Source organism: Notamacropus eugenii, chromosome 5 (assembly GCF_028372415.1).
Source record: "Notamacropus eugenii isolate mMacEug1 chromosome 5, mMacEug1.pri_v2, whole genome shotgun sequence".
In the NCBI taxonomy this organism is placed as follows: domain Eukaryota; kingdom Metazoa; phylum Chordata; class Mammalia; order Diprotodontia; family Macropodidae; genus Notamacropus; species Notamacropus eugenii.
Window position 1 is genome coordinate 193,875,509 of NC_092876.1, and position 22,261 is coordinate 193,897,769.

Here is a 22,261-nt window from a genome sequence, read left to right on the forward strand (position 1 = left end):
TCATCATTTGTACCTTAGTATCTCTCTCCTACCAGCCTTTATGTTCCAGCAGGAGGCAGACTGACCTATGGGTCTTTTCTGCAGAGACTCTTCTGGTATTTACCATGCCATTCCTATCCCCTACCCTACTACAGCATGCAATAGGCATTGACTCTATCCAGACACGTGAGGAAGAAAATGTGAAAAGCAGACATTGAGCTTCCTTCTGCTAAAGATGCCCGTGATCATACCCAAGATTCCAGAATAACACCACCCTCCCTAGTCTTTCAGAAGTGGCAGAAGTTGATTTAGTCCAACCAGAGAAGGAAGGATTAAGAACCAGGGCAGAACTGGGACAAGTTACACTCATGCTGGAAATCTCAGCCCATGGGAGGGCTGAAGGAGGGGAATACTGAAGAGGATATGATTGTAATGGGAGAAGGGAACTTTATCATGGGTCTAATCTGGGGAGAGTTGGGGCTTAGGGAGGCTGTTCTTTGTGAGGGAATGTTGGGACATGAATAACATCTTGTTTAAAAAGAAGGGAAATTGGGGGTCCTAAGGGCACCATGGCCCAGTCATGTATCCATTTTGCTTTTACTGTGAAATAAGAGGTAAGATGTTGACTTAAGCCTAATTTATGGCAGACTGCTTTTCATTTTTTCTCCTATCACTTTTTATAAAATGAAAGATTTATTTCCTAGGTAATTGTTATTGTCATGTTTATCAAACACTGAGTTGAGTTCCAGTATTTCTGATTCTTGGCTAATCTGTTCCATTAATCTAACTTTTCTGTTTAATTTTTGTTTATTTATTTTTTAAACGCCTATTTTTATTTAAAGTTTTGAGTTCCAAAATGTTTTACTTCTTTCCCTCCTTGAGATGGTAAGCAATCAGATATATGTTATACATGTGCAGTTATGTATAATATTTTCATATTAGTCAACAAAAGAAAAAACAGAAGAGTGAAAAATAGCATTTTCATTTTCTATTCAAACAGTCTCAGTTCTTTCTCTGGAGGCAGATGTTGTGCTTTATCATTAGTCTTTTGGAGTTGTCTTGGATCATTGTATCGTTGAGAAGAGCCAAGTCCTTCACAGTTCTTCATCAAACAGTATTGCTGTTACTGTGTACAATGTTCTGGTACTGTTCACTTCACTGCACATCAGTTCACATAAGTCTTTCCACGTTTCTCTGAAATCCTACTGGTCATTTTTTATAGCACAATACCATTCCGTTGCAGTCATATGCCACCGCTTGTTTTGCCATTGCCCAATTGATGGACATCTCTTTGATTTCTAATTCTTAACCACTACACAGAGCTGCTATGAATATTTTTGTACAAATAGATCTTTTTTGGAATGTAGATCTAGCGGTGGTATTGCTGAAATGAAGGGAATACACAGTTTTATAGCCCTTTGGGCATAGTTCCAAATTGCTCTCCAGAATGGTTGGATCAGTTCACAACCCCACCAACAGTGCATTAGTGTCCCAGTTTTCCCACATCCCCTCCAATATCCAACATTTTCCTTTTTTTTGTCAAGAAAGCCACTCTGATAGGTATGAGGTGGTGCCTCAGAGTTGTTTTAATTTGCATTTCTCTAATGAATAGTGATTTGAAGCATTTTTTATGACTATAGATAGCTTTGATTTCTTTGTCTGCAAACTGCCTGTTCATATCTTTTGATGATATTTGCCAACTGAGGAGTGACATGTATTCCTATAAATTGACTCAGTTCTCTATAATATTTAAGAAATAAAAACTTTTATCAGTGATATTTGTTGAAAATTCTCCCCCTCTCCCTGGCTTTCTACTTTCCTTATTATTTTGGTTGCATTGGTTTTGTTGTGCAAAAACTTTTTAATGTTACATAATCAATTATCTTACATTTTGTAATGCTCTCTGTATCGTCTTTTTCCTAAATTCTTCCCTCATCTGTAAATCTGACAGATAAACTATTCTGTGATCCCTTAATTTGCTTATGATATATTCCTTTATGTGTAAATCATGTAGTCATTTTAACTTTCTCTTGGTGTATGTACAGTGTGAGATGTTGGTCTGGACCTAGTTTTTGCCATACAATTTCTACCTTTTGTTAAGTAATGAATATTTGTTCCAAAAGCTTAAATCTTTGGGCTTATCATATACTAGATTACTATAGTCTTTTACTACAATGTCATTTATACCTAATCTTTTCCACTGATCCATCACTCTATTTCTTAGACAGTACCAGATTGTGTGTTCAGTTTAAATGTTCTCCACAATCATTGTACTAGTTCACAGTTCTACCTTCAATACATTGGTGTACCTATTTTCCCACATCCCCTCGAAAATTTGCCATTTTCCTTTTTGGTCATCTTAGCCAATCTGATGGGTATGACATAGTACCTAGTAGTTGTTTTAATTTGCATTTCTCTAATTATTTGTGATTGAGTTGTTTTTTTTTAAATACAGCTTGATTCCTTGTATTTCTTCTCTGAAAACTACCTGTTCCTAATCTTTGACCATTTTTCAGTTGGGAAGTGGCTCATATTCTTATAATTTTGACTCAGTAAGATACATGTTCTAGAAATGAGGTCTTTATCAGAAATTTGCTGCAAAGTTTCCCCTCTCCCATTTCCCACTTCCCTTCTAATTTTAGCTGGAATGGCTTTGTTTGTGAAAAAACTTTAATTTTATGTAATCAAAATTGGTCATTTTATGCTCATATTCTTTGATCTAGAGATTTCACTACTAAATATACACCCTAAGGAGGACATTGACAAAAACAAAGGTCCCTTATGCATCAAAATAGTGATTTACTTTTTGTGATAGTAAAGAACCAGAAAAAAAGCTCGTCTATTGGTGAATGGTTAAACAAATTATAGTACTTGAATGTACTATGCTATAAAAAATGATAAATATCATGACTGTAGAGAAATATGGAAAGATTTATATGAACTGATCCAATGTAAAGTAAACAGAGCCAAAAAAGCAATATACATAATGACTGAAACAATGTAAATGGAGTGAATTGCCATAATATATTCAAAATCCAATTTTGTAAAATTATAAAGACCAAGATTGGCCTCAAAGCAGAGATACAAGGAAACACCTTCACCACTGCCTTACAGAAATTAAAGTTTATAGGTATGGAGCATTGCATCATATTACATCAGATTTTAAAAATATGTGTTGATTGGTTTTGATTTTTTTTTCTGTTTCCCTTTTTAAAAAATTGTTATAAATAATGGTTTTCTGGGGAAGAAATATAAAGGATTCAGCATGGAGAATGAAGAGGATATAAAAACAACGTTAGTTAAAATCTATTTAAAAATAGGTGGTGTTAAAATTGGAGTTTGTTGGGGGAAGAGGAAGAATAATAACCTTTTGGGGGAGCTGGCTCATTTTGTACCACTCAAATTTAAATTACGTAGGGATAAAATATAGACATTGAAAGCCACAAGTAAGATGATCTTTGAAAATGTTCTCATCTCTGTGTGAAAACTTTTGTATTTGATAATCTTCTGGAAAATACATGCAAAATTATAAGTAAAAACTTAAGTCATTTGTTTCTTCATCATCCTTTTCTCTTTTTTACTTTGAAACCTAAATTAATAGTTTCAAGTTTTATGTAGTGGATCGGATATCTAAGATCAAAAGCAGAGGACTTGTGCCAGGTTAAAGGCCAAAAGGATATTCTTGACTGTTCTCTTTTTGTGTTAGAGACGTCTTTAATGGTTTTCCTTTGCTTTGCAGCTACTTCGAGAGCTTAAGCATCCAAATGTCATTTCTCTTCAAAAGGTGTTTTTGTCTCATGCTGACAGGAAAGTGTGGCTTCTGTTTGACTATGCTGAACATGACCTCTGGGTAAGGCATTTTACATTCATATTTATTTGATAATATTTTTTAGTTAATAACTCTAAGGGAATTGCAAACTATATGTAGGCTTTGATATCCACTTATGTAATAGAAATAAACTAATAGGGTGTGGATGTACCTGTTCTCTTTCATAGTATTTTTGCTTTGTATAGTTCCTTGTGCCACTATCATTTGTCCTTTGTGTAAAGAGAAATAAAATAGCATATCATAGAAAAAGAATTCAGAATACATGCAAGTGCATACGTCAGTTATTTTATGGATATTCACTAACTCATGTTTATGATAAAATAAAAATGTGTTGTATAATGACTTAGTCATCTACTGTATCCTTAAAATATGATCTTTTTGGAAGAATATATATTTAGCTCAGTAATGAAAAATAATCACGCAAAACACCATATTAAAAATGAATGTATGTCTATAGCTACATGCACATACATACTTATTTTGAGAGTTGGGCAGAAGATTAGGAAGGGGGGGCGGGAAGGTTGCATGCCTTGTCCAGAACTTATATAAACAAGCACCATAGGCAATTTTAGAGCATGATTTCAGTAGAGGGAGGTATCAAAGAAAGTGGTGGAGACCAGTCAGAATTCCTCTTTGAATCCTGGCTTTTTAATAAAAGCGACTAGAGGCAACGTGGAGAAAAGCTAGTGAAAGTGGTTTTGCTTAATCCAAATATGGAGGAAAAGAATGATTTATATTATGGTCATTTCATAAGAACTTAAAGTCTCTTTCATATCATGCCTTGGTTGACTATGTAATTTAGTTATTGATTATAGATAACTGAAATTCACTTTCCCAACACAATTGTGTCATTCATTAAAAAAGCTTATTTAACAATTATACTTTGTGGAGTTATGCATATACTCTCCATGAAAAAATATCCTTGTAGAAAGATCTATATTGCGAAATGAGATCAGTTTGAAAATAGATACATATAACATTTAATATATCTTATGTCTTTCTGACCTATGAACAAAATTAACACAAGTTTTAATCTGTAGGTGCATGCCTTTTTGTATTGTATTTATGTCTTATTTTTGTCTTAGAGCTGATTTTCTTTTTCATATTTAACATTTGTTTTAAGAGAGATGACCAGCATTTTCATTTGAACAAATACAGTATATGTCAAATGTTAATAATATAAAATGAAAATAAAAAGTGAAAATTCTGGATATTTCAAAAATAGAAAAGCAGTAGTCTTTTAAATAATTATAGTAAAACTAAATTTTTCGGATGAATTTAACTAGCCTCATTATACAACCAACTTTGAATCATTTAATGTCTACGAAATAGTTGGCTTCATACTAAGCAGCCCAAGAACTTCTTTTTAGTAGAATTAAGACTATGATAAAATTTAGGGGAATCAAAATTAACCTCCACCGCAAAAATCCTATTTGTACAACCAATATATAGCCCGTATAGTAGTTAGAGAAGCCCAAAATGACTTACACAAAGGAAACATTAATAGTATATCCAGAATTTTTAAAATCTTTTGATACTAGCTCCCTACTAATTACCAATAGATTGGTGAGTCAAAGGCATATGTGTAGTCAGAACCAATTGATATATCTAGAATAATTAAACAATATGATTCTGTGGACCTTACAAAGAAAGGGGATATTTTTTCCACATTCCACCCTTGATTTAGTTTTATTTTGATTACTGCTTCCAGAAAACTCTTTAGTGCTGATTATGCAGTTATATATCTACATACTCCACATAACCTAGAAGGGTAAACTTATTTGTAGATGTTAGGGAGAGGCTGGAAGGATTCATTTGATTCCTTAGTGCCTGAATACTTTTTTCTTCCATTCAGTCTTAGCTTAAAAAAAAAACAAAACAAAAACAACTTTTTAAATAATGTTTGTTAAAGCAAAATAGCAGAGCTACAGGAATTAAGCTAAATTGTGATATTTTTTAATTAAAGTTTTAAACCCAGCACCATGACATTGACAGTGGTGCATTAAAGCAGATGGCAAAGCATTCTAGGTTAGTGAGGTTTAATATAATTTTTGCATTATTATGTGTTTTGGAGAATGAGGGAGAAGAAAATAGAATACCATGTTACCATAAAAACTAATCACATCACATATACACTCACACCTTTTCTACCACGTATTTGTATTTTTCCTTATTAATGAAATCGTACTTTATGCAAATAGGTATTTCTTTTATGACCAAGTTGCTTCTTCTACTGGTCATGTCTTTTCATTATTCATTATTTTATTCTCATGATCCTAATACCTTTTTAGTATCTGATAGAGGAATAAGATGTCACAAATTTTAATTTTTTATGGGAGATTTCTTTTTCATGTTCTGATTTTCTTCATGAACTATAAGTGCTTGATCAATCTAACCCTTTCCCACATATGTGCCTGACTTGTATATTTTTCTAAAGACAAAACAAAGATAACTATCAGGTGAGCTTGAAGCCCTGGGCTTCTTTTGGCTAGTTCAGTTCACAGAAACTTTCTATTTGTAAGGCACTGAACTAGAAGGTGGGTTACACCAAAAGTGGTAGACAAAAAGTGGCAGACAAAAAGTGGCATACAGTGAAAGTAGTATAATCCTTGACACAATTTAGTAGGAAAAGACATATTTGAATAACTCTGATAGAATTTAGAATGTGATCAATATATAAAAGTGGTCAGTCAAAGAGAAAGAAAGATTAGGAAAGGGGGAAAATCATATTTACCTTAGGAAGGAGAGGTATCAAACTGAGGCAGTCATTATTGACTACTGAGTAAAGTTCAGATATCCTTGCCTAGTATTCAAGGCCTTTCACATTCTGGCACCACTCTTCAACTTTGTGTCTTCTCCCATGTGTACTCTGTGTTCCATCTAAATTGGACTCTTCTTTGTCTCCATGGTATGCCTGCCCTTTCAATCCTTTATGCTTAAACCCCACCCCCAGCCCCCAATCTGCTGAATATTTTTCCATCCTTGAAAACTATCTCAGATGCTATTTCTTTGTGTAGCAGTTAGCTCTGACCTCTCTCATGCATTTGTGGACTATTTTGTATTATAGTTACAAGTGTTTGTGTCATTCTTATTTTAATCTGTAATTGCCAAATTTGTATGTCCTCAGCTTAATGATTCCTCTTTTCCTTGCACAATGTAATAATTAATTAGCTTGCCTGATCATTTCTGTGGTCTTTTTTGTTTGTGTATCTTCCTTTAGTATTCATGTTGCCTTAGGTATGTAAGACTTGTCCATTTTAAAATTTAAGTTATGAACTTCAACTTGTCTCTAGCATAGCAATTCATTTCTATTCACTTCTACCCCAAAAAGTGTGATACTCTTAAGATTTTCCTAAGTACCTGCTATATGCCAAGCAGTCCCTGTCTTCTATTAGCTCATATTCTCCTAGTGGGTAAGGGAGGGGAGACAGCAGCATTATCTCCATAAAGGTGACTCTTTACTTAATGAATGGTTTTTAAAATAAGGTTTGATTGTGGAATTAAATTTTAGCAAGGTCCAAGAAAGAATATCAGATCCTTCAAAGTTCCTCCTGTCAGGTATAGAAAAGACAATCTTTTTGCCTCTCTTTGAATTATTAAACCAACTCTTCAGTTTGTTTCTGTAGATTTCTTATGTGAACATAGTCATTATTGCTGATCATTTCTTCTTCATATCCACTTGTTTGTTACAAAATAGAAGGGTCTGCTTGCCTTAAATTATCTTCAATATTAGTGATGTGTTATAAATGTACAGTACTATTATAGTAGTCAAAATACTTAAAATTTATTACAGTTTGTTGTAAATTTTCTTTTTGAAATGCTCATGGTTTTTCATTAGACACATTAAGATAGAATGTTCTCTAAAGAAATGGTTATATTTTAGCTGTATTTTTAAATGAAATTATGAAAAATACAATTCCTGTTATATCCATTTATTTTCTGGGATGATGGCCATCATTTATAATGTTTTTATTGTGTATTGGAAACTATTTGGACCCTAAGCACAATTGTTTGGAAATTTTGAAGTTACTTGAGTTATTTAGAAGAGAATGGAATGATATTGGCATGCATCATGAGGAATCTCTGGAGATTTTCTTTTTCAGTAAAGCATTACACCTCAAAGTGTCCTTCTTTTTCTGATTCTGTTGCTATTTTTTCTTTCTTTTAGCACATAATCAAGTTTCACAGAGCTTCTAAAGCAAACAAGAAGCCAGTTCAGTTACCTCGGGGAATGGTCAAGTCACTATTATATCAGATCCTAGATGGTATTCACTACCTGCATGCTAACTGGGTGTTGCACAGGGATTTGGTAAGTTGATCTGCAGTGGACTGGTAAGAAGCATTTACTGGTTGTGTTACTAGTCGCTTTTAGATCTTAAACACTTCATGAGGTGTAAGGCTCTAGGCTAGCTAACTTTTTAGGGATTAAAGAATGTGTGCGGACTTAAAAACATTACCCAACGTAATGTAAAGCTTTCTACTATTTTATACGTGTACATGTGTGTGTGTTATTTTTGTTAATAGTGGTAAAGATCAGGTTCATTTTCCTGCACTTTTGTTTCTCCTTGATTCTAGAAATAAAGCATGATTTGTTTTAGTCAGGTCAGTCTAATAGCATTTATTAAGTGCTATATGTTATTTATATATGCCAGGAGAACACTGGGAGTGAATAGATTTATGAGTAATTTTACACAAATCTGGAGAACAACTGTGATGTATTAGGAAATAGAAAAGGAATATGTCATTAAAACTGTTCATTTTGTTATATTGCCAATTGTATAGAAGTCTTTTGACTAGCAAGCTTTTATTCATCATTTATAAAGAATGGTACTGAGTAATCTGTTTTTTAAAAAGTGATTTAAAAGAATCCTGGTTTAGAAAAATTAATGGCATTTAAAATTTGATAAATTGTCTTCTATAAGTTCTTTAAAAATTTTTTCTATAGGAATACAATATAGGCATCTGTTATTTTCTGCCTACTATATTATTTCATCCTGAATCTTAATAGAGTTAAATTATCTAAATCTCAAATTATCCTTTCTTATTGAACATACTTCAAAATTATGTGGAGCTTTTATTCTTATTTTAAAAGCAATTGAGGTTTTTAATAGTTCATTCATTTCAAACAATTCTGAGCACAATACTGTAAATGATAATTGTGGTTCCCTAATCATAGATATTTTAGTAATGTACTGGAGAAAGTCCATATAGAATCTGAGGTAGGGCTGGTTTGACCTCTCAAGTAGTTAACTGATTGTAAACTTCTCTATGTTTGATGCATTAAATCTCTGGCCTTCAAATTAGCTATTCCAGTGTCATATCTTCTAGCTCTTTCATCTTGCTTCAGTAATCCCCTTGAAATATGGTTAATGATGATTATTTTGCCTTGTACCCCAGGAAATGTTTAAAATAGATACTGCAAAAAGTGGATGAAAGACCTTTATCCTATATTTAAAGTATGTTTTTCACAGGATTAGAACATTTTTATGGCACTGAAGAGTTATATTACACAACTTATTATTTTTTAAAAAAAGTTGTCTTTTACATTTATTCTAAAACTTAAGAAAAGGTTGTGAGAAAGTGGGTAATCAGGGGAAGGTGATGATATATTAGGAGAAATGGTTAATTTTTAATCCTTGCTCATTTCTATGATATCAAAAGAACAAAATATAAAAACACATACTGGGGACATGCTTTTTGCCAACACCCATACCCCCCTTTCTGATTAAATACATTTTAGAGAAATACAAAGGCATTGTATTATATTTTATTTCTTCGTGATCTTTTTCTTATTTAATATTTTTCTCTCTATTTGTGTACACACACATACGTACATATATATATATACATGTACACACTAGCAAGTGTATGCTAATTTTTTTCCTAGTTATTTGATTCATGTGTAAGATTATACATAATATACTTGAATCTGTTATGCTGTTTATAGATTGAATTCAGTACAGGAGAATAGTTCTGTTTAAATAATGATAGTAAAATCCATTTCTTATGTCAAAGCTGTTCATTTTTTGGTAGATAGATCTTCACTAATATGACTAAAACATTCTGTTTGAAGTAGAAATACTATAGACTGTGTATTATTCTATGTCTCATTTGTTTGTCAGTATGTTTAATCAAGATTTTTCCTTGATTTGGTATTCTATAGTTTGGCTGTTGTTGCCTCTATCATATGTCTCTTTTACTTCATATGAAATCCTTTTTGTTCTAGCTCGGTTGTTGCCCTTAAATCCTCCTTGTGTATCTTGAAGATGAATACCTTATACTATCCAGTGAACTATTAGCTTAACAGTTTTTGATCCATGCCAATTTTTGTCCCTTGCCCCCTGGAGGCAGGTACCACTAGGATTTCCTTGAAGATGGGACCTCCATACTCTTTAGTTCTAGTAGGAAATACTCTATAATGCATATATAAATCACCAAGCCAGAAATTTTAGCATTTAACATTACATAGGTATTTAAATGTAGTTAGAGATAGCAGTTGCAAGCATAGTATTAATTCTTCAGGAGTCTACTTTTTTAGGACCTGTGCAAACATCTTGTTGCCTTGCTCTGACTCATTCACCCACCATCCACCCCCATCCCTGAATTTGTTCTTGAAAATAAAACACATGAAACATGATTTATATTGAGAAGTTAAAAATGAACATTATAGTTTAATACTGTGCTTTCATTTTAATTAATATATATTATGTGAGTTGGAAACCTCTAGTTAAATAGGGTTTAATCTGTATGAAGCTTTCTCTCTAATCAGTGAAATTTGATTATTTACTTGCCCAAAGGAATGGCTTATAAGGTTATAATCATTGATCCCTAAGAATGATGTTATAGTGGAACTCGATTATAATGTTAGCACTTGGGATATATAGAATCAACTGTAGTGTGGACATTGTAATTCTTTTGAGAACCAAAACACTGGTATGAGATAGAAAGTTTAGGAGATATATTATTTTGACATTTTTGAGGGATTTGGATTAATTACAAATGTGATCATACTTGGTCTAAAAGTTACTGTTATTTATTGCCAGGTTTTTAGCTGAGACCAGAGTTTCTTACACCATATTTTGTGGTGTTGTCACCTTGAACAGAAATAGGATACGGGGAAATATTGAACAGAAATAGGATACGGGGAAATAAAGATATAAACTTTATATAAATGTTTTAAGCAATAATCAGGAGATACAGAAAAATGAAGGATCCAGTTATTTTGTTTCAGAATAGAAAAGTGAGTTGTATTAATTTTGCATATGCAAGTAAGATATTTGGTATATTTAGAGATGTGAAAGAATGGACGGAGAACCAAGACTTTGGAATAAAAAATGAGTTTGTTAATTTTAATTCACATTTTTTTTGGGGGGAAAAACAAGTTTTGTGGGAAAGGGTATTTATTCCTACCCCTCACCTTGGATTTTGCTTTCTTTTTTTTCCTGAGTCATCCCTCTAAGTGGGAAAGCATCCTGGTGATAGAGGGGAAAAGGAATATAGAGGGGAACAAGAATCTGGGGAAGAAACAGTGATTGTGATTTCAAATTTGGTCAAGAAACTCACAATAAAGAGTTTTAAATTCAGTGTTGTAGAGGAAATGAGTTTGGTGGGGTTTTCACCTATTCATCTCCAGATATGAAAATCTCTATCCTGGAAATAACTATTTTGTATTTGCTGGTACTTTGCAGAATGACTAAAAATTGATTTTGCTTTATTCTCTGAATTCTTCTCTGAAGATCTTGAAAAGCTAATCTTTTAGAATAGGGTTCATAGCACATAGTATGTTGTTGAGAAATAAGCTGATTTGGAGATACCCAGAAAACTTCAGTCTGTCTCTCTCTCTATCTGGTACTTTTCACGAGTACTAGCACTAAATGAAACTTGAGCAGAGGTAGTAAGAACCCAGCTTTCTTTAAGGATAAATTTCTTATATAACTTATTTTTTGTTTTGTTTTGTTGGGGTTTTTTTTAAAATTGTTTTTGTTAATTTTCAAAACCAGTGGCATTTTCTTTTAGTTAGTGGAATTTCTGATTATACTGGGAGATAGAACTTTGCCTGGACATCCAGTTAAAGTAACAGATGTGGACCAGCACTTCAGGCAAAACAGTTCTGTTCTTGATTGCGAAGATGGATCATCAGACATGAAAAGTCAGTTGAGTTCCAAAATATTTGTTAATTTCTTTTGTGAGGCAGGCTGATAACTTTGATGAATCAGGGGAATAAGTGCGAGGAGGTGGTTTATTAATATACCTTAACCATTCATCTGGGTCTCACAGTATCAATACCATTGTCTTAAAAGTGCTTCCCTTCCACCACCCCCACTCCTTCATTCAGCTCCTTCAGCTCTCAACAAGCAATTTCCTATGGTTCTGCTCTGTGGAAGGCCTACCCAGTGTCTGCTGACTACAGTTTTTATAACAGAAAATGGTCCTTCAAGGAAGTCCAGCAAGATGCTTGTAGTGAGAGAGCCTGCAGAGGTAATTGATAAGGCTCTGAGAATGAAGAGATTATATCAATCAAGAAGAGTTAGAGGGATGAGCTTTTGGACATGCTTATTCTAGGGCTTGCCAGCTATAGTTAGCTAATACAGGCTGTTGACGTTTCTTCATCTTGGGGGGAAAGAGCAGCAGTTTCTCTTCTTACCTAGAGATTTCGAGAGTAAAGGAGCCACTTGTGGGTCCACTGAGGTCCTATCATTGCAATGAAATTTTTGAAAACACTATAATAATACCTAGCATTTATAATACACTTTAAGATTTATGAAATGTTGTGCCAATATTGTTTCATTTTATCTTTATAACAACTCTGGGAGATAGATGTTATTCTTATTCCCATTTTATAGATGAGGACGCTGAAGCTGAGGAAAGTTAAGCTCCCTCAGGATTCTCTAGGATCATTGTATTTCATAAATGGCTTATGTTGTGAAATATCATACTTTGGATTGTTTGGATAGCTATTTCTCAGGCTTCCTCAAGACAGGAATCTGAAATAAAATACCCAGATCTGTGGTTTTTCCTGACAGATATACTTGATTTCTTAGGGTGACTCTGGAATTGTGGAGGAGCCATCAGGAACCTTGGTCTAATCTGTGCCCCAATTAGTTGGGTGCTGGGGGTGGATGTGAATGTCAAAAGAGATCCTGAATTGAATCCAGACTCTGGAGGGCCTTGTGACTAAGCCCAGACTTTTAAAGGATATTTTAAGGACTATTCAGAGAACTATTACGTGTCATGTCATTGCCTGTATAATTCAACTGTAAGGCCATCCTGGTTCTAAAATTTGTCAAAACAGAAAAGGTTCTACATTATCCAGTAGTAATAATAATGCCTAACATTATGCTTTAAAAAATGTTTCTGTCTTATTTCATCTTATCAACAGCCTATAAATTAAAATTGGTATTATCCTTATTTTACAGATGAGAAAATTGAAATACTGAGTTTGCATAACTTGTCCAAGGTTACATATGTGGTTCTTGATGGAAACTGAAATTGCAATTCAATATTTTTTCTAGACTCCCAAACTAGTAATATTCACATTATGCTAGACAACCTTTGATCTCCTATAAGTAACAATTTGTGAAACTGTAGATGGATATTCAGAATTCTAAAGATTCAGTGGAATTAGCTGAGAGTCTGGCTGTCTGAAAAGGAACAGAAATGACAGGATTGTTCAGTAGGGTTCAGTGGCTTTACTCACACATCAAGAAACATTGACAAATTAAAATGTTGAATGAAGAGCATGTCTGTCTGATGTTACTTTTGCATAATTAAGAGCATGTAATTAAAGTTTCAAGAGAAAAATGACAAATCTTAAAATCATCTTAGATTCTAAGTTGTTTCAAGGTAGAGATCCTCTATGCAGTGTCCTAGCTTAACATTATAATTTATTTTATATATGCTTCTTAACAGTAATGAAATCCTATTGAGCAGAGACAATCTTAAAGTAATTTCAGGATTGAATTATTACCAAAGAAAACATATATTCCAGATATTTTTTCCAGAATATTTCTTATTCATTTTACTTGGAACACCTTTAATCAAGACAGTTTGCAATAGCGTATTTCTTTGGGCTTATGTTGGTAATACCCTGTGTATCCATGTGTCTCTCTATATAAAAAGTCACAATCTTTTCTTTATAACTTAAAGAAAATCACCATTCACACATATCCAAAAGACAAACAAAAGAGATCCCATGATGACTTTTTGCAGAATTGGAGGCAGCATTCCCTGTAGTGATGATTGGAAAAATTAAGGAGTTAAGAAACTTACCTTCAGATCATAGTTTTGTTCTACTTATGTACTTCTGATTATTCACTGCATTCTCTGTGCTTCATTTTCAGTAACTTGAAGTGAATTAGCACAATAATACCATAAATGCTTATCCACTTATCTCCAAAGTGTTGGGATTTTAATGAGAGTAAAATGCTTCTTAACTGTCAAGTTTAATTGTTATTTGTGATTGAGCAGTTCTTTTGTTAATAAGGAATTATTAGGCTTTTAAAGAATGCTTTTTTGATGAGCACATTTCCTGGCTTCTTGAATTGCATATTCAAAAGAGGAAAATATGATTGTTTCCATGAAGCTTGGAATGTGGGCAAGGAGAATGGAATATGTCATGAAAGAACTGATTAAGAAAAATGGAAAGTTTGAGAGTTAAGAGTTTCATCAGAATGAGAGGATTTTAGCATTGACAAACTTGATTTGCCACCCTTTTACTTTATGGCTGTGGAAAATGAAGAAGAGAGAAGAAAATTGATTATGACCACATAGATTGTAAGTAGAAGAACTGGTATTCAGACCAGACTGTTGGACTCTAAATCTTGTGTTCGTTACAGTATACCACCATAATAGTAACAGAAATGTTATCTTATATTTATATTGTGTTTTATGCATTACAAAGCACTTTATATGATCTAAATTAATTCTCAGAAATAGGTATTACATGTAATATTATTGCCATTTAAGGGATTAGGGAGGTTAATATCCATAGGTGAAATAACTTGCTCAAAATCACACAATGAATTAGTAAAAGAGTTTCTGGAAAAGGTAGGAATATTATAATTATTATAATCATATATATGTGAAAAGTAAAATCATTATGGAAGTTGTCAGTTAAACTCCTATCAGTCAAAATGGTCCCTCCAAACAATGTCTTCTAGCCATAATACTCTTTAAGATACAGGTTAATAGGTCTGGCAGTTGACTACAAAAGAAGTATAAGCATCGTGAGTTCTAATTCTTTTTTTTTAAAATTTATTTATTTTAAGTTTTCATCATTGATTTCCACAAAATTTTGAGTTACAAATGTTCTCCCTATCTCTCCCCTCCCCACCCCAAAGTACCTAGCATTCTAATTACCCCTACCACCAATCTGCCCTCCCTTCTAACATCCCTCTGTTCCCTTGTCCCCATCTTCTCTTTTGTCCTGTAGGGCAAGATAAATTTCTGTACCCCATTACCTGTATTTCTTATTTCCCAGTTGTATGCAAGAACAATACTCAAGAGTTATTCCTAAAACTTGGAGTTCCAACTTCTCTTCCTCACTCCCTCCCCACCCATCCCCATTGGGAAGGCAAGCAATTCAATATAGGTCATATCTGTGTAGTTTTGCAAATGACTTCCATAATGGTCATGTTGTGTAAGACTAACTATATTTCCCTCCATCCTATCCTGTCCCCCATTTCTTCTCTTCTCTCTTTTGACCTTTTCCCTGCCCAAGAGTATTGACTTCTAATTGCTCCCTCCTCTCATTGCCTCCCTTCCATCATCCCCCCCAGCCTGCTTATCCCCTTCTACCCCACTTTCCTGTATTGTAAGATAGGTTTTTGTACCAAAATGAGTGTGCATTTTATTCCTTCCTTGAGTCATGTGATGAGAGTAAGCTTCACGTTTTCCCTCTCACCTCCTCCCTTTTTCCCTCCATTGAAGAGTCTTTTTCTTGCCTCTTTAATGAGAGATAATTTGCCCCATTCCATTTCTTCCAATATATTCCTCTCTCACACCTTAATTTTGTTTTTTTAGATATGATCCCTTCCTGTTCAACTCACCCTGTGGGGTGTGTGTGTGTGTGTGTGTGTGTGTGTGTGTGTGTGTGTGTAATCCCACGAACTACCCAGATACTGAAAAAAGTTTCAAGAGTTACAAATACTGTCTTTCCATGTAGGAATGTGAACAGTTCAACTTTAGTAAGTCCCTTATGATTTCTCTTTCCTGTTTATCTTTTCATGCTTCTCTTGATTCTTGTGTTTGAATGTCAGATTTTCTTTTCAGCTCTGGTCTTTTCATCAAGAATGCTTGAAAGTCCTCTATTTCATTGAAAGACCAATTTTTCCCCTGAAGTATTATACTCAGTTTTGCTGGTAGGTGATTCTTGGTTTTAGTCCTAGTTCCTTTAACTTCTGGAATATGATATTCCACGCCCTTCAATCCCTTAATGTAGAAGCTGCTAGATCTTGTGTTATCCTGATTATATTTCCACAATACCTGAATTGTTTCTTCCTAGCTGCTTGCAATATTTTCTCCTTGACCTGGGAACTCTGGAATTTGGCCACAGTGTTCCTAGGAGTTTCTCTTTTTGGATCTCTTTCAGGTGGTGATCTGTGGATTCCTTGAATACTTATTTTACCCTCTGGTTCTAGAATATCAAGGCAGTTTTCCTTGATAATTTCATGAAAGATGATGTCTAGGCTCTTTTTTTGGTCATGGCTTTCAGGTAGTCCCATAGTTTTTAAATTGTCTCTCCTGGATCTATTTTCCAGGTCAGTTGTTTTTCCAGTAAGATATTTCACATTATCTTCCATTTTTCCATTCTTTTGGTTTTGTTTTGTGATTTCTTGGTTTCTCATAAAGTCATTAGCCTCCATCTGTTCCATTGTAATTTTTGAAGAACTATTTTCTTCAGTGAGTTTTTGAACCACCTTTTTCATTTGGCTAATTCTGCTTTTGAAAGCATTCTTCTCCTCATTGGCTTTTTGAACCTCTTTTGCCAATTGAGTTAGCCTATTTTTCAAGGTGTTATTTTCTTCAGCATTTTTTTTGGTCTCCTTTAGCAAGCTGTTGACTCACTTTTCATGATTTTCTTGCATCTCTCTCATTTCTCTTCCCAGTTTTTTCTCCACCTCTCTTACTTGATTTTCAAAATCCTTTTTGAGCTCTTCCATGGCCTGAGACCATTGAATATTTATTTTGGATGTTTGAGATACAGAAACCTTGACTTTTATGTCTTTCCCTGATGGTAAGCATTGTTCTTCCTCATCTGAAAGAATGGGAGAAGATATCTGTTCACCAGGAAAGTAACCTTCCTTAGTCTTATTTTTTTTCCCATTTTTGGGCATTTTCTCAACCAGTTACTTGACTTTTGGGTCCTTTGTCAAGAGTAGGGTATACTCTGAGGATCTATAAGATCTTAATTCCTCCAAGGTGGCACAATCAAGGGTGTACACTGGTCTGGGGGTAACCAGAAACTTTTGTACCCAGAATCTGAGTGGTAGAGTTACCTCTCCACAACCACCTGACCTCCAATTCCCCCAAGCCAGCTCCGGGGGCTGAGATTCAGATAAGCTGCTCAATTCCTCCAGAAGCATTAGATGAGGGCAGGGCAGCCACATAGGGCTGAGGTAAGGATCAGCTGCTCAGATCTCTCAGGGTCTTTACTATCCAACAGTGGATGTGGACTGCTGTGGGAGCTGCCGCTGCCTAATGCCTGAGCTATGGGAAGACCCTGCTCCCTTCTAGGCCAGTTGAAAAACCCTCTCACTGACCTGTGGGGTCTGTGGGTTGAGGGGTCTGCAAACAACTGCTACAGCAGCTGGGGATTGGGCCTCCAAGGCCTGCTTGGGTCCTCCTCCTGGCACCATGCCTCTCTGCCAAGGCTGGGCTGGGCTCTGCGCCATGGTGTGACAAACCTTTACTGTTGGCCTTTCAGGTCACACTGAGCTGGAAATCTCCTCCACTCCGTTGTTCTGTGGCTTCTTCTGCTCTAGAATTTGTTGAGAGTCTTTCTTTAGAGATATTTTATGGCCTGTGGGGGAAGACCTAGTGTATGTGTGTCTTTCTACTTGGCCATCTTGGCTCCACCCCCCTCTAATTTTAATTCCGCTACTTAGTTTCGCAGTTTAAAATATCTTCTGTTTCCTATGTGGGGGAGATGAAAATGTTTGGCAAAAATTTTATTTTTATTTATCAGGCTATATACACTTTTTTGAGAAGGGATGTTTTATTTATTTAATTTTTATTTATGGAATAAAATGAGCATTTCCATAATATAATAAAAAAGATGATTGCACATGAAACTGCAAATCTGTTATGTGCAACTTGCTATGCCTTTTGAATAGAAAATAATAATGTAAATTTCTTTTTTTCTCCTTTTTTCTTCTCTCTCCCTCTGCTCTAGAGATGACAAACATTAGATACAGTGTGTGTGTGTGTGTGTGTGTGTGTGTGTGTGTGTGTGTGTGTGTGTGTGCAAAATTACTCTATATGTCTTCCAGTTATTTCTTTGGATGCAGATAGCATCTTCATTTTTATGACCTTTGTAGTTAATTTGGGTATTTATAATAGTCAAAACGACTTATTTGCTAAAAGTTTTTTTTAAAACAACATTGCTGGTATTGTATACAATGTTCTCTTGGTTCTCCTCATTTTGCTCTTCATTATTTTATGCAAGTATTTCCATGTTTTTCTAAGTTCATTGAGCTCATCATTTCTTATAACTTAGTATTATTCCATCACAGTATACCACAACTTGTTCAGCCATTCCCCAATTGACGGATATACTTACAATTTCTAGTTCTTTACCACTACAAAGAGAGCTGCTCTAAACATTTTAGAACATATAGGTTCTTTTCCTTTTTCCCTAATCATCTTTGGAAATAGATCAAGTAGTCGTATTCTGGGTCAAAGGGTATAAGTAGTTTAATAACTTTGGGCATAATTCCAGATAGCTTTCCAAAATGGTTGGATCATTTCACAGTTCTACCAGCAATGAATTGATGTCCCAATTTTTCTACATACCCTCCTGCATTTGTTGCTTTCTCCTTTAATCATTTTAGCTAATCTAATAGGTCTAAAATGATATTTCACAGTTGTCTTAATTTGTTCTAATTTGTCTCTATTCCATAGTGATGTAGAACATTCTTGTATGACTATAAAGTGTTTTGATTTCTTTATCTAAAGCTGCCTTTTCATATCCTTTGACCATTTTTCACTTGGGGAATGACTCATATTCTTATAGATTTGACAGAGTTCTTTATATTTTTGAGATATGAGACTTTCATCTGGGAAAATGTCTATAATTTTGATTACATGAAATTAAGAAGCTTTTGCACAGACAAAACTAATGCAGCCAAAATTAGAAGGAAAACAAGAAACTTAGGAAAATTTTATAGCAAATTTCTCTCATAAAGACTCATTTTTCAAATATACGGGTAACTGAGCCAAATTTCTTTTTAAAATTATTTTATTTGCTTTCGGTTTTCTACAATCACTTTCGTATGTCTTAGATTTTTTTTCCCCTCCCTTCCTCTCCTTCTCCCTCCTTTCCCACTCCCTGCCCAAGATGGTGTGCAGTCTTACATTGGTTGTACACATATATTCCTATTAAATATGTTTTCACCTTAGTCATATTTCATAGAAGAATTAAAATGAATGGGAGAAATCATAAAACAAAACATAACACAAGAGGAAATGGTCTGCTTCATTCTGGGATCCATTTCCATAGTTCTTTCTCTGGATGTGGAAGGTGTTTGGCCTTAGGAGTTCATTGGGAATTTTTTAGATTCTTGTATTGTGTGAAGGATTACGTCTACTAGAAAACTTCATCCCACACTATGGTTTTGGTGTGTACAGAGTCTCCTGGTTTTGCTCCTTTCACTCAGCATCAGTTTATATAAATTCTTCCATGCCTCTCTGAAGTCTCCCTATAGTGCTATAGTATTCCATTACATTCATATACCACAACTTGTTCAGCCATTCCCCAATTGATGGGCATGCCCTTGATTTCCAGTTTTTGGCCACCAGAAAGAGAGCAGCTATAAATATTTTCTGTACATGTGGGACCCTTTCTCATTTTTATGATCTCTTTGGGATACAGTATGCACATTTTTGTAGCCCTTTGGGCATAGTTCCAAATTGTTCTCCAGAATGATTGGATCAGTCCACAGTTCTACCAACAATGGATTAGTGTTCCAGCTCTCCTACATCTTCTCCAACATTTTTCGTCTTCATGTTTTGTCATGTTAGCCAATCTGATAGGTGTGATGTGGTACTTTAGAGTTGTTTTGATTTGTATCTCTAATCAATAATGATTTAGAGCATTTTTTTCATATGACTATAGGTAGCTTTGATTTCTTCCTCTGAAAACTTCCTGTTCACATCCTTTGACCATTTATCATTTGGGAAATGACTTGTATTCTTGTACATTTGACTCAGTTCTCTATATATTTTAGAAATGAGACCTCACAGACACTAGTTGCAAAATTTCTTTACCAGTTTTCTGTTCCCTCCTAATCTTGGTTGCGTTGAGTTTGTTTGTGCAGAAACTTTTCAGTTTAATGTAATCATAATTATCCATTTTGCACTTCATAATGTTCTCTATCTCTTGTTTGGTCAAAAGTTTCTCCATTCTCCATAAACCTGACAAACATACTATTCCTTGCTCCCTAATTTGTTTATAGTATCAGTCTTTATACCTAGATCATGTATCCATTTGGACTTTATTCTTGTGTATGGTGTCAGGCATTGGTCTATGCCCAGTTTCCACCACATTGTTATCTAGTTTTCCCAGCAATTTTTGTCAAACAGTGAGTTCTTATTCCAGAAGATGGGGTCCTTGAGTTTATCAAAAAGTAGGTTCCTATATTCATTGACTACTGTGTCTTGAGTACCTAACCTATTCCACTGGTCTACCTCTCTATTTCTTAGACATTACCAAGTGGTCTTGATGATTGCTGGTTTGTAATACAATTTGAGATCTGGTAGGGCTAGTTCCCCTTCCCTAGCATTTCTTTTCATTGGTTTCCTTGATATTCTGGATCTTTTGTTCTTCCAGATGAATTTTGATATTATTTGTTCTAGCTCTAGAAAATAATTATCTCATAGTTTGATTGGTATGGCACTGAATAAGTAAATTAATTTAGGTAGAATTGTCATTTTTATTATATTGGCTCTGCCTATCCGTGAGCAACTGATATTTTTCCATTTACTTAGATCTGACTATTTGCTGAGCCAAATTTCAAAAAAAAAAAAAGAAAAAGAAAAGAAAATTAGCCATTGCATGATAGATAAATGGTCAAAGGATGTGCATGGGCAGTTTTTAAAAAATATTTATTATGTAAAATCTCTTGAAATGGAAATTTATTATTTATATTTTGAATCCTCTCATGATTTTCTGTACACATGACAACTTTTCTTTCTTTTTCTTTAGTATTTAAGTTTCAAAAGTTTCATTTTATTTTCTTATTGCCTATTTAAGGTTTTGTATTTAGGTTTAAAATAAATTGATTAAAAAAATAAAATAAAGCCTTTATCAGAGAAACTTGCTATAAAAGTTTTTTCCCCAGTTTTCTGATTTCCTTCTAATATTGGTTGCACTGCTTTTGTTTGCATAAAAAGTTTTTTTTTTTATTTCGTGTAATTAAAATTATCCTTTTAATACCCTGTAGTGGTCCTTATTTCTTGTTTAGTCACAATTTTTTTCTTTTCCACAGATCTGGCATGTACACTATTTTGTGCTCCCATAATTTGCTTATGGTATCCCCCTTGTTGTCTAAATATTGTATCCATTTTTTTTTTACCTTATATTGTTTTACATTGTAAGATATTGGTCTCTAGCTAATTTCTGCCAAAATGTTTTCCAGTGTTCTTAACTGTTTTTGTGGAATACTGAATTCTTTTCCCAAAAGTGTGGATCATTGAGATTATCAAACAGAAGGTTACTGTAATCATTTATTACTGACTATTGTGTGCTTACTCTAATTCTTAGTCAGTACGATTGTTTTGATGATTATACTTTGTGATGCAGTTTGATATCGAGTATGGCTAACCCATGTTCCTTCACGTTTTTGTTCATTAATTCCCCTGATATTCTTGACCATTTTTTCTTTTAAAAAATTTATTTAATTTTAGTTTTCAATGTTTGTTTCCACAAGATTTTGAGTTCCAAATTTTCTCCCCATCTCTCCCCTCCGCTCAACCCAGGACACCATGCATTCTGATTATCCCTTCCCCCAATCTGCACTTCCTTCTGTCACACCCATCCTTTCCCTTATTCGCATCTCTGTTTTCTTGTAGGGCAAGATAGATTTCTATACCCCATTACCTGTATATCTTATTTTCCAGTTGCATGTAAAAACAATTTTTAACATTCATTTTTAAAACTTTTGAATTCCAACTTATCTCCCTTCCTCTCCACCCATTCCCCACTGAGAGTAATTTGATATGTTATACATGTGCAGT

The 22,261-nt window shown here is 34.2% G+C and overlaps 1 protein-coding gene across 4 annotated transcripts in view; it reads left to right on the top strand.

Annotated features, from left to right (window-relative positions):
- The window catches only part of CDK8 (cyclin dependent kinase 8), a 148,826-nt gene that overhangs the window by 82,474 nt on the left and 44,091 nt on the right, over positions 1-22,261 (top strand). For 3 of the 4 annotated variants that reach the window (XM_072611765.1, XM_072611767.1, XM_072611768.1), the window contains exons 3-4: positions 3,719-3,829; positions 7,977-8,117. The exons of the other annotated variant lie outside the window; for it this stretch is intronic. In XM_072611765.1, coding sequence (XP_072467866.1) covers positions 3,719-3,829; positions 7,977-8,117 — 252 coding nt within the window. The remainder of the gene's footprint in view (positions 1-3,718; positions 3,830-7,976; positions 8,118-22,261) is intronic. 4 annotated transcript variants of the gene reach the window in all.